Source organism: Sprattus sprattus, assembly GCF_963457725.1.
Source record: "Sprattus sprattus genome assembly, chromosome: 2".
NCBI lineage: Eukaryota > Metazoa > Chordata > Actinopteri > Clupeiformes > Clupeidae > Sprattus > Sprattus sprattus.
In genome coordinates this window covers 9,781,403-9,793,902 of record NC_137921.1, presented here as the reverse complement: position 1 = coordinate 9,793,902, position 12,500 = coordinate 9,781,403, and the positions used below count along the sequence as shown (strand labels likewise).

Below are 12,500 nucleotides of genomic sequence, written 5' to 3'. Positions count from 1 at the left end.
TCTCTCTCTCTTTCTCTCCCCCCTTTAACCCTCTCTCCCTCTCTCTCCCCCCTCTAACTCTCTCTCTCCCCATCTCTCTCTCTTTCTCTCCCCCCTTTAACCCTCTCTCTCTCTCCCCCTCTCTCTCTCTCTCCCCATCTCTCTCTCTTTCTCTCCCCCCTTTAACCCTCTCTCCCTCTCTCTCCCCCCTCTAACTCTCTCTCTCCCCATCTCTCTCTCTTTCTCTCCCCCCTTTAACCCTCTCTTCCTCTCTCTCCCCCCTCTAACTCTCTCTCTCCCCATCTCTCTCTCTTTCTCTCCCCCCTTTAACCCTCTCTCCCTCTCTCTCCCCCCTCTAACTCTCTCTCTCCCCATCTCTCTCTCTTTCTCTCCCCCCTTTAACCCTCTCTCTCTCTCTCCCCCTCTCTCTCTCTCCCCCTCTCTCTCTCTCTCCTCTGACTTGCACTCTGGTCTCCATCTGCATCGACTCTCTCTGTGTAATAATTAATAGCGTATCTGTCTTGATTGTCATGTGTTGGGAGTGGGGTTGGTAAAAGGGTGATGAAATTTTCATGTGGCTTTCCTTACCCACTCCCTCCCTCCCTCTCTCTCTCTCGCTCTCTCTCTCTCCTTCCCTCTCTCTCTCTCTCCCTCTCTCTCTACGCTGCCGCTTAAAGAAAAATGCCTGCATCTTAGGGCCCATCTCAACTGATGGACCTCCCCCACCCCATGCCTCCTCCTCCTCCTCCTCCTCCTCTGTCTCCCTCCTTCTATCCTTACTTCTCCTCATCTTCCTCCTTCTCCTCCTCTTTCCTACATATCCCCCAGGATTAATAAAGTATCCATCTATCTATCTATCTATCTATCTATCTATCTATCTATCTATCTATCTATCTATCTATCTATCTATCTATCTATCTATCTATCTATCTATCTATCTATCTATCTATCTACTGTATCTATCTATCTATCTATCTATCTATCTATCTATCTATCTACCTATCTATCTATCTTCCTCCCCCTCCTCCCATACCTGTCAAACCTCACATTGTGTCCGTGTGAGACTCATGGATTTTCAGAATTTCTTATGTCTCATTTGCGTCACACTGAATCTCACGGATCTCACTAAATCTAATGGGTTTTCACACTCAGTAGCATAGAATGACTACTCGTCCAATAGACTGCTGCCTAGTGACAGTGAGAGACCCCCGTGTTCTCTCTACGTCTCTCTCTCTATCTCTACGTCTCTCTCTCTATCTCTACGTCTCTCTCTCTCTCTCTACGTCTCTCTCTCTCTCTACGTATCTCTCTCTCTCTACATCTTCAAAGCAGTTATAGGCCTACTAGTCAATCTTGTATATCTGTTGGGCAAACAGAGACCTGGTTATGAAGTGTTACGCAAACGTAACAATACGGTTGCCATGTTGTCCTCTTTTTTTCTCCTACTTGTTCTCCGTTCTCCTCTTCCTCCTCTTTTTCTTATTCCTCCTCCTTCTCCTTCTATCCATCCTTTTCCTCCTCGTCTCCCTCGTCACCAGCTCCCATTTCCCCTGCGTGATTCTTCCTGGGTTATTTCTGTAGAGGAGCCTGAGGTGTGAGGTGTGAGGTGTGAGGTGTGAGTCAACCTCTGCTCCCTTTGACACACACACACACACACACACACACACACACACACACACACACACACACACACACACACACACACACATACACACTCACACACACACTCACACACGGTGATCCTTATTAACACTCCCTCTCTTTCCCTCAGTAACACAGAGACAGCCACGCGTCTCTCCGTCCCTCTCCCTCAGAAACACAGAGACAGCCACAGAGCCAGACCCTAAACCTCTTATTAAAATCAGCATTACACAATCGTCTCGGAGGATTTACTTTCAACTTAATTACTTTCGTGGAGTACTTTTTCCTCTTTATGTCCGAGGCATTGTACTGAGAGTAATGACAGATTATGTTATGCTCTTTGGCTCACATGGTTGCCATGTTAATGTTCCCTTCCCTCTCCTTTGGCTGGCCTGGGGAAATTTAATTAGATTTTCTCCCTTCGGCTCAGCTGAGGGGAACTTCTACATATATCAGAGGTAAGGAGTCCTCTGCCACTTCGATAGGAGGCAGAAACAGAGGCGGACTTCAGTGAATGGCATAATTAAAACCGTGTGACCGAATTTGTTCTGCAAATTAACAACCAGCTGTCTTTCCGTTTAAAACGTCATTAATACTTTCCTAAATGTATTTCCGTCCATCAAACTTTCATTATGGTTGTTAAAAAGCATTTGACTGAAAGGGATCGTTGTCAAAAGCATGTCCCCCCCCCCCCCTTCATTTTCTGCTCTAGTTCCTGGTTGAAAAGCTCACCACCACTATCAGCCAAGCCCTATAAATAGGGACAGACGGGTCAATACTTTGCTGTTAGTGAACTACAGTTTGGGGACTTTTCTTCTCACAGCCAGTATGTTTGTGTGTGTGTGTTTGTGTTTGTTGTTTCCTTTTGTTCGTGGTCCAGATATGACATCGACTCTAAAAGCCCAGACCTGTCCAAGCAGGTGAGTAGCCGTGTCTCGCACATCGATCTGTGCTGCATGTGGTGTCTGTATGCCACTCCGCATGGCCCTTTCAGATGTGCCCCCCCCCCCCTCTCTCTCTCTCTCTCTCTCTCTCTCTCTCTCTCTCTCTCTCTCTCTCTCTCTCAGATGTGCTCTCTCTCTCTCTCTCTCTCTCTCTCTCTTTCTCTCTCTCTCTCTCTCTCTCTCTCTCTCTCAGATGTGCTCTCTTTTTCTCTCTCTCTCAGATATGCTCTCTCTCTCTCTCTCTCTCTCTCTCTCTCTCTCTCTCTCTCTCTCTCAGGAGCATGCTTGCCTTCCTCTCTTGGTTCTATGCAAAGACAAAACAAACTTTGCCATCAACTTGCTCAGATATAAACAGGCTATGTTTTAGTAATTATCCACTTCAAGGTTCCCCTAATTTATTTATACTGCTGTTGACATTGACAAACCATATAATTCAGCCTTATAAGTTACATATGACTCATTAAAGGGAAACCTAGGTTTACTTTGATATGCATGCTTGCCCCCAGAGGAGTCAGCTGTATATCCATTCTGCGGTTGCCACATTTAGTATTGTAATTCAATACTAATATTTATTAGTAATCAAATAGATCCAAAAATATGGCCCAGGTTGAAAAATCAAGAGGTTTCGCTTCAATGCTGAAATTCATGGTTGTATTAATGTTAGCTAATGCATTAAGTGGTGATGTTAATTAAGGGAACCGTATTGTGAAGTGTCACATGTGTTGTAGGATTGACAGTAGTAGTGTCTCACTCTCAGGCTGGCTGTCACATCCCACATCACATCTTATTACATGTTAAGTCAAGAGGTGCGTTCAAATTTTGCAACAGGTGAACGCTTTCTGAGACGTTTTCTTTGAACATTTACAATTTTAACATGTTTTTCTTGTAAACATCCCAAAATGTTCAATTTTATACGGGAACCCTTAGTCCAGCGTTCAAAATTGTTTGCCGTGAACTACCTCATCAGACCGTTTGTGTTTGTGTTCCGAAACGTTTACAGTGAACTCAAAGCAAACGGAAAACTGTTTGGAAACGTTCGAAATGCAAACATTTGCCTTTGTTTGCTATTTTGAATGTACCTCAGATAGCATCTTCTAGAACAGATCTATCCCAGATCCACTTTAACAAGGCTGCTATATGAAGTGGAATGCCCACCTCATGTGATGCAGGGTCCTTTAATACCATCGTTGATGAACCCCAATTTTGAACACACTGCTATTGAAAATGAACCCCTATCATTTCATCATTGCCAAAGCTTACAGTGTAAGTCTACAGTGTATTTGATCTGTTTGGTTATGGACTAACGTGACCGTAAGATGAACATGCCAGAAAGACTACACCTTAATGGAGATTCTCATATGCTGTAATTGTCTGTTAGTAAAATAATAGTGATATAAGCTTTGATAATGTGACATATGCCATCTCGCACAGCAGGTAATATATTTGGGCTTGAACAAATGGTTTGCATATTACCAGAGATTCTTTCTGCCTGTTCCCTGTTACTTTCTGTTCTTGATCTTATTTATGATTTGATTTGATTTCAGTTTGTAATGGCGAAGATTGTTGCCCATGAACTTCATCCCTCTCTCTCTTTCTCGCTCTCTTTCTCGCTCTCGCTCTCTCTTTTTCTCACACACACACACATACACACTCACACACACACACACACACAGACCCACACACGCACACGCACACGCACGCACACACACACACACACACACACACACACACACAAACACACAAACACACAAACACACACACACACACAAACATTTGCTCTTGTGTCTATAATGGTCTTGTATTTTTTTGGTCTTGTCCTTTTTTCTTTCTGTTACATGATGTCCTCTGTTGTTGTTATTGCTGCTACCTGCCCTCCCTCCCGGAAGCCCACCGATGTCAACGTACGTGTCTGCCTCTCTAGTCTCTCCTATTCTACACTACCTGAGGCAAACCACAGTTCTAATGTATGCCTTTGTGTTCCCTTGTCTCCTAATTCCTAATCCCACGGCCTACAATTCCCACGATGCAACGCTCCCATCCTTCCACCTCCATCTTCAACTGTTGACCCTCCATCAGGACTTCCTGGGTCAGGCCTTCTGCACTCTGGGTGAGATTGTGGGTTCACCAGCCAGTCGCCTGGAAAAGCCTTTGGGGTAAGGAAGCTAATGCACTCTCAGAAGAGCCACAATGACTAACAAACACAATAACTTCCTGTTCCACGGTTACTCCTAGAGGGCTGTGGCACTCAGTAAGATGGAAACATTTCCTGTAACAAGCAGAGGCTCACTGCTGCACACAGTAGTGGAATCAGTTGACCTACATAAGTGAGACGTACCGCATATCCTCTAGCAACTTTCCTCTCTAACCACTGCACACCAGCAGAACTCAGTGACTCATTGCACTCAAACAAAGATATTTCATTCATTCCTACTCATTCAGCAGACACTTTTATCAAGACTCATAGTCACAGCTTATAGAAAGCATATGGCTCATACCACCGGCACATATGCTTCCTGGGATGTGAACCCATGAACCTTTGCCAGCTGACCAGCAGGTGCTACATTAGCTTATGCCTCTTCATGCCTCATCACTGTCCGTAATGGACGTCAGCTTGAATCCCCCTCGGATTCTGTGCAGGACTCTTATTTTGTCAGAGGAGCCGTGCTGGCTTCCTACCCGAAAAGCTCTCATAGCTTTTCAGCTGTGGAGAAATGATGGATAATCTGGCCCTGTGCTTCCCATCTGGAGCGTACATTAGCTCAACAGATGAGGCTAGTCAGTGTTGATGGGGATGTCTAATTGAACCCAACCAGAGGCTTCCTGGCTGCAATTACTGCCATTAGCAAATGAAGTGAGCCGGTGACAGGCTGGGCCAAACTCAGTAGGAGTCACTCCTGAACAGATTGAGCAGAAACAAATGCATACTGTTATGGGCCTAGGCAAAGACTACTGTATATACGTATGCTGCGCCTGTACAAGATGCACTACGTAAACACACACTGACTTTATCTATTCAGCACAAAGATGAATTCGATATTTCGTAGCCTGCCAAAGTCCGTACTTATCGCTCTTATACAGATTGAACTGAATTCAATGGTTATAGGCTGTTATAAAAAGATAAGCCGTATACACATAGAGAGTTCAGATGTCCAGTGCTGGATTGAAATGCCCTGAATTGGATATTTCATGATAGAGGTGACAGAGAATCAACAGAGAGAAGTCCCAGTGATCTATACGCTAGGCTAAAGCTCCATGTCTCATAGGACCTGAGGATTTACTAAAGCAGAGAAAGGAGGAGGCCATTGGAAATCCATAGCCTGCAGTGTGAGCGAGTGTGAGTGAGTGTGTGTGAGCGTGGAATAGAGTTCCCTGGGCTGTGTGTTTGTGACCCGGTAAGCCCTAAGGCCTGGGCTTTTAATGACGCGTTTACAGCGAGCCGCGACCAGCCGGCGTCCATATAATGGATCCCTGGTGACCGGTGTTGTTGATTTCAGGGGTCTCAGTAGGAATGTGGTCCGTCTATAGTGTGTGGCAGAGGATGGATGGTTTGAAACAGAGTTAAATCACTCTACCTGCCAGAGTGCGAGAGACAGGAGAGGAAGAGAGAGTGGAGAGAAAGAGAGAGGGAAGAGAAAGAGAGAAGGGAGACTGGTGGGCTTACAGTAATTGGCTCCTAGGTGTTCAAGGTGGGAAAATTGTGCCTTTATTCGCACTTGCTGTTCCGTATAAAAGGTGTGAATATGGAATGGGGAGTCGTTCCGTCTTTAAGCCAGCAGCAGAGTTTGAAAGAGTTTGAAATATCCGAATGATCACAGCATTATATTGTAAAATCTTTATTTCAGACGCCAAGTTCCATATAAAATAACAGACATACAATTATAAAAAATTGAGAAAAACAAAAAGATACAACACACATAATACAGTGCATTAAAAATTATGAAGACTTTTGTGCCAATGTCGTCTTAAGTTCGAGTTAAATCGATAACAGCTCTTTAGATGGTTGACTAGAGCCTCTACTTCACAGTTCTCAGACTTCTCCAGTCGAAACATGAAACCATACATCAATTTCTTCAAGAGCGCCTCACAAGTTGGTATGTGCTTATACACAAACAATTGACTAGCACTATGCCACCTAGGCAAATGAAGCAGCAATCTAAAAGCATCATTGTAAGCTACTTTCAGTCTCTGTATACTCCTTTTCCTGTAATTAGACCACAAATGAGCAGTGTACTATGGTGTTATGTAGGTGCTGTCGATATATATCCTTGTCATCTGTCCAATCATCAGAAATGACATGGCCCAGATATTTTATTTCCCCACAAGCACCAAGGGGGGACTGCCACATAAATAAAAGGTAGGCATTATAGATGCTGTGTTAAACATCTGGTTCTGGAACTCTGGTATCTAAAAGGACACACTGGGCGGCATGATGCTGCCTCGAGTTCCCTGTAAACAGGCGGAGGCGGCGTAATGAGGGGTCTTCTTAACGGCAGTGTGACAGGGCCTGTTTTTAAGGGCCTTGTGGGGGTGAACCAGATGGGGTTGGTGGGACCAGAGGAACTTAACAGCTTCTGGAAGGATCTCTCTCTGGGCTTCCCTTCCCCTGTGTGGAGATCTAATGCTGGCTTCTGGAAGGATCTCTCTTCCCCTGTGTGGAGATCTAATGCTGGCTTAATGAGGAACAGGGGAGAGAGGAATTTCCCCCAGGGTGGTCGGGGTGGCGGGGGCTATCCGTTATTTTGTTGCGCTGAACAGCTTGAAGACCAGAAAGTGTGAATGGTCATGTTTTAAAACACAGATTCAGCCTCCCTTCATAGATATGATGCCTCTCTCTCTCTCTCTCCCTCTTTCACTCTCTGTCTCTCTCCCTCTTTCACTCTCTGTCTCTCTCTGTCTCTCTTTCTCTCTCCCTCTCGCTCTCTCTCTCTCCCTCTCTCACTCTCTGTCTCTCTCTCTGTCTCTCTTTCTCTCTCCCTCTCGCTCTCTTTCTCTCTCTCTGTCTCTCTGAATTCTACTTACCTACCCTCAGTGATTCGCTCTTCATGTACTCTGCAATTGCATTTCCAACCCCAGTGCAGGCAATCCCTTATTACCTGTGATCTAGTTTTTCTTTCTGTGTGCTTCAATTCGATTCAGTTTTAGTTATATACTGCCAATAACAACTGAAGAATCCCTAGGCGCTTTACAGAGACCAGAGCCTGAACCCCCTAGAACAAGCACTACGGTGAAGAAAAACTCCCTTTTAAAGGTACCGTATGTAACAATAGCTATTCGCTAAAGGTATGCTAGCAGCTAAAACTAACGAAATCTCTTGAAATGTGCTGACTTTGACATTATGACAAACTAGTTACTCAATGACTGTCCTTACACAGTCAACAACATCAAGCAAGTGCAACACAAGACTAAGCAAGACGGCAAATAAGCTACTTACTAGATCGGTAGAAGGTAAACAAGTCAGGTCGGCGGGCATCGGCAGGTAAAACTACATAACGCAGTTATATGCCTATCGACCCTGCTATGCCAATGGCAACAACGCGATTCTCCATATTAAATGTCATTGTAGCGCCCCAATTTTTTTTAAGCTGTTATTTTAAGGTTAAACTGCTTATCCTAACCCTAATCCTGAAGCATAATTGTTGCATACGGTGCCTTTAACAGTAAGAAACCTGAAGCAGAATCTCAGCTCAAAGGGGGGACCCATCTGCTTGTGGCTAGTCAGGTAGAGAGATGGAGATAGAAAAGGGGGGGATGAAGGGAAGGGAGGAGAAGGAGAGAAGGAGGAGAGAGAAGGAGAGAAGGAGGAGAGAGAACCAGGAGCACAGATGGATTCATACACGTATCAGAGGATGAAACATACTAGCAGACATGCGGCATATGTGCACGATACATACATTATTCCATGAAACATAAAAGAATTAATAGCGGATACAAATGGAGAGAGACTGGTTGAAGGACAGCTTAGTGGGTACAGTGTCTTCATAAGGGTACTATTACAAGGATAAGCAGAGCAATGAAACAGTAAACTATGTCAATGATTCCATTTGTTTATATTACGGGTAAAGGGTTAATAGGCTGGTACACAGTATGTATTATAAGCGGAATAGAATTTGTGCATAATACTGGTGGATCGCGTGGAAAGACTGCGGCAGCATCCCCCAGTGGAGGTAGTCTAGAGTGGGGGGGGGGGGGGTGAAGAGGGACAAGGTGAGCTGACAGAGCTAAGTGGCCTCGTATGCATATGTGTTATTCTAGATAATGGTGGTAAGTGCCACTATTATCACAGTCATCAGCACTTCCAAGGTAAAGGTCTTACTTAAGCAATAAGCCCCAAGAGGCCGTGCTTTGCGCTGATTTTAGAACAGGTAAGGGAGTTGTTAGGCACGACGCGAAGCGGAGTGCCGTTAAACCCCCTTACCTGTTCTAAAATCAGCGCAAAGCACGGACTCGCGGGGCTTATTGCTTTTCTAAACCTGTCACTACACATATTTGATATGGTTTCATAAATAAAGACAATTCAATTTAAGAAACAATAGTTTAATGATAAACCGTCATTCTTCCGCCACTAAAAATTATAGTTCCTAAATAAATCGTTGCCACGCAACCCTTGAAGCAACGCAACAGCCAGATGGAACACTGGGTATGAAATGCGCTATATGAATGCCTTGCCATTCGCTGCGCAGTAATATGGAATGTAATCAGGTCAAATTGTAAGGTAATGCTGGATTTTACAACGGCTTTTAGCCAATCACAATCAAGGATTTGAACAATCAGGTTTAGAATATATGGGAGAGAACAGGTTAGAAACAGAAAATCAGAAAACCCCCCCACACACACTAAGTCTGTTCTGTCTCATAAATGACAATACTAAAGTAGGATCCTCAACAGAGGACAGCTCGCAGAGGTATCCGTCTAAAAATAGCTGCGTTTTTATGCCTTGTGCTGGCCAGCGTTGTTTGAGGAGAGATTAGCACCCAAAGGTTGGTTGTGATATCTGTTTGCTCATGCAGCTTTGGTGACAATGACTCGGGTCAGGTCTTCAATCAGGTCTGTTTGCCCAGGACCTGCCCAAACCTGATTGCGGAGAATTGACTTGGATGGGGATCTCTGGCCCGGTTGGGCTGTTGGGAAATCAGACTGCAGAGCTACTTAATTAAAGTCCATCCCCCCACCCCTATAGGAAAGATAACTGAGGGGGGGGGGGGGGGGGGGGGTAGTGAATCTCTTCCTGCAAAGGAAAACCTTTCTATTCGCAACACTCAATGTGTGTTAACTTTATGTTAATATGCCATAGGCCATACATTACACACATATACTATACAGCAGTCATACTCAAGTAGCGGCCCGCGGGCCTTTTGTGGCCCGCGGGGTGTCTATTAATGGCCCTCGAGCTGTTTTGAAAAGTTTTTTTAATTATTAAAAAAAAAAAAATCGCGCTGGCCGCTCTTATTTTGAAACCGCGCGCCGCGATCTCAATACGAGGCTGGGGGTTGCGATAAACAGATAGCAATCACACCATATCAGCCCAGGTTTGAAGCATTGGCCAAAGAAAGCAGAGGCCAATTCTCCCATTAAAGGGGACATGTGAGAAATGTGAAAGAGTTTGGTAAACAAAGCACAAAAATGAGCTGTCTGAAGGCTATTTGTTTAATAACATGGTTAATAACAGGGTTATGTTTGGTTTTATTTAGTTATTTATTTTAATATATGCCCAAATTAAAATTATATTTTCATTTTAGGAACTATTTTTGTTTTTAATAAAAAGGAAATGTTATGTTATAAAATGTTGTAAATGTTATATACGTTATGTTATGATACGTTATCGGACATACACGGTCCCAATAAATGGCCCCTTGAGTCACTGAATTTTTTTTTTTGTGGCCCCTCATCATTTCTACTTGAGTACCCCTGCTATACAGTATGCTGTAGAAGTGCATTAATGCAGGCCGTAAAAAATACAAAGAAAAATCTCTTTTTTAGCTTGATCCCTAAAAATTCTACTCTCCTTCGTATTGAATGTATCATATTTCATAGTTATCTTGATGAATTTAGCACACATTCATTTCATTATAGTAATATATTCTTTGGTTTCTTTTTTACTTTAGCGCCGGGGGGGAACTAGTTGTATGTAACGAAGTTACGTAATTTAATGACAAAATCATTACGTTTTTCAATTAATTCAATTAAATATGCAATTCAATTACGAGTTATTAACCAAAATGTTTGTGATTACACAGGGGTTATGTCTGAATATATTCTTTTCGTCAAAAAGCTTTAAAACTTATATGAAGAATAAAACATTCTGTTGCTTTGCATCTTTTCGGAATCTAGGCAGGTTCCATTAATTTGGCAGTATGCACTCATATATTGAGTGTTGTTTTTTGATTGGTTCTCTATGCACTCATATATTGAGTGTTGTTTTTGATTGGTTCTCTTTGCACTCATATATTGAGTGTTGTTTTTGATTGGTTCTCTATGCACTCATATATTGAGTGTTGTTTTTGATTGGTTCTCTATGCACTCATATATTCAGTGTTGTTTAAATTTGCACTACCTCTGGTCTGCCAATCAAAATGTTATCACAATGAATCAAATGTATTAAGTTACATTACTTTGATGAAGTGAGTAAAGTAGTAACAGTATGTTACTTATGACGTTCTAACAGGGCAACTAGTAATCTGTGACCTTTTATTTTTAAGAAGTTACCTTCCGAACTCTATTCATGTTAGAGCGAACATACTCCCTTTTATTTTATCCCTTCCATTTTATTTTACATTATTTATTACGTTTTTAACAGGGCAACTAGTAATCTGTGACCTACTACATTTAAAAAGTAACTTTGCCAACCCATTCATGTTAGTGGCAGCAAATTCCCTTCCATTTTATCCCGAGCCCAGTGACTTCCTCTCTCTCTAATGTTAAACCCCTTTGATGTGATTGATATGAGTTAATGAAGGCTGAAACTCTAAAACGCACAGTTTCATTATGGCAAGGTGACGGATGGTGCCAGATGTCTGCAGTTAATAGGACAGGTATGGGCTGATTGGGTTGCCAATTATGGGGTATAACAGCGCCGGCAAACTAGCAAAGGAAGACGTTTGTCTCATCTTCACTCCTGAAAAGAGTAACTTTTCTTTTTACTCACGGGGAATCACAGGAGCCAGGGCTTGGCTGCAGGCGAAGTGCGTCTGTCTGTATTAGTGTTTGTCGCTGTCAGCCAGAAGAAAAGTTTAATCTTAACATAAAGCGGGGGATGGTAGCTATGGAGCTGTGCCGTTGTTATGTAAGCTGTGCTGTCAGTCTCCTCGGAGAGCGCATGCCGTATCACAGCACCGGCGTAATTAGCAGGAGGCTAGTGTTTATTGAGTTTTAAGCGTCTGTAAACTACTGAGTAATCACGTCAGCTTTTATTTCTCTTCTTCTCCCTGAAAGGAAAATGGTGGCTTCATCAATACTAAGCTGTCCTGGCATTATTATGCTCCACCCAAGGACAAGAGGGAGGCGTCGCGCGGGACCGAGAGGGAAAGATACTGCTGATTAAAGGACTGTTTGCTACTTTATATGCGCCTCCAGTGCCTGTGTGCCTTGTCATAATGAATCCATATTATGCTGATGCCTGGACTAATGCACATCTTGCTCCAGTTTCTCCATCTCTTGTAGAGGTGCCCTTCTGAAGTTGGCATTTTCTTCAGAGATGCCTTGTTTTGCATGCATTGCCTATGGGATCAGTTGGTTTTAGTTTCTGTCAGCCAAACTTTCTGAGACGGAGATCACAGACCTTACTGTTAGACAGAGAGGACATGACAGACCTTGCTATAAGACAGAAACAGGACGTGACACACCTTACTGTAAGACAGACAGGATGTGACACACCTTACTGTAAGACAGACAGGACATGACAGACCTTACTATAAGACAGACAGGACATGACACACCTTA

At 43.4% G+C, this 12,500-nt stretch overlaps 1 protein-coding gene across 1 annotated transcript in view; it reads left to right on the top strand.

The window, feature by feature from the left end:
• LOC308380195 (copine-5-like) overlaps positions 1–12,500 on the top strand; it is a gene marked incomplete at both ends in the record, with an annotated part of 112,225 nt that overhangs the window by 31,946 nt on the left and 67,779 nt on the right. Inside the window, 3 exons of the mRNA XM_080857469.1 lie at positions 2,501–2,540; positions 4,451–4,465; positions 4,641–4,717. Of these exons, the coding sequence (XP_080713595.1) occupies positions 2,501–2,540; positions 4,451–4,465; positions 4,641–4,717 (132 nt within the window). The remainder of the gene's footprint in view (positions 1–2,500; positions 2,541–4,450; positions 4,466–4,640; positions 4,718–12,500) is intronic.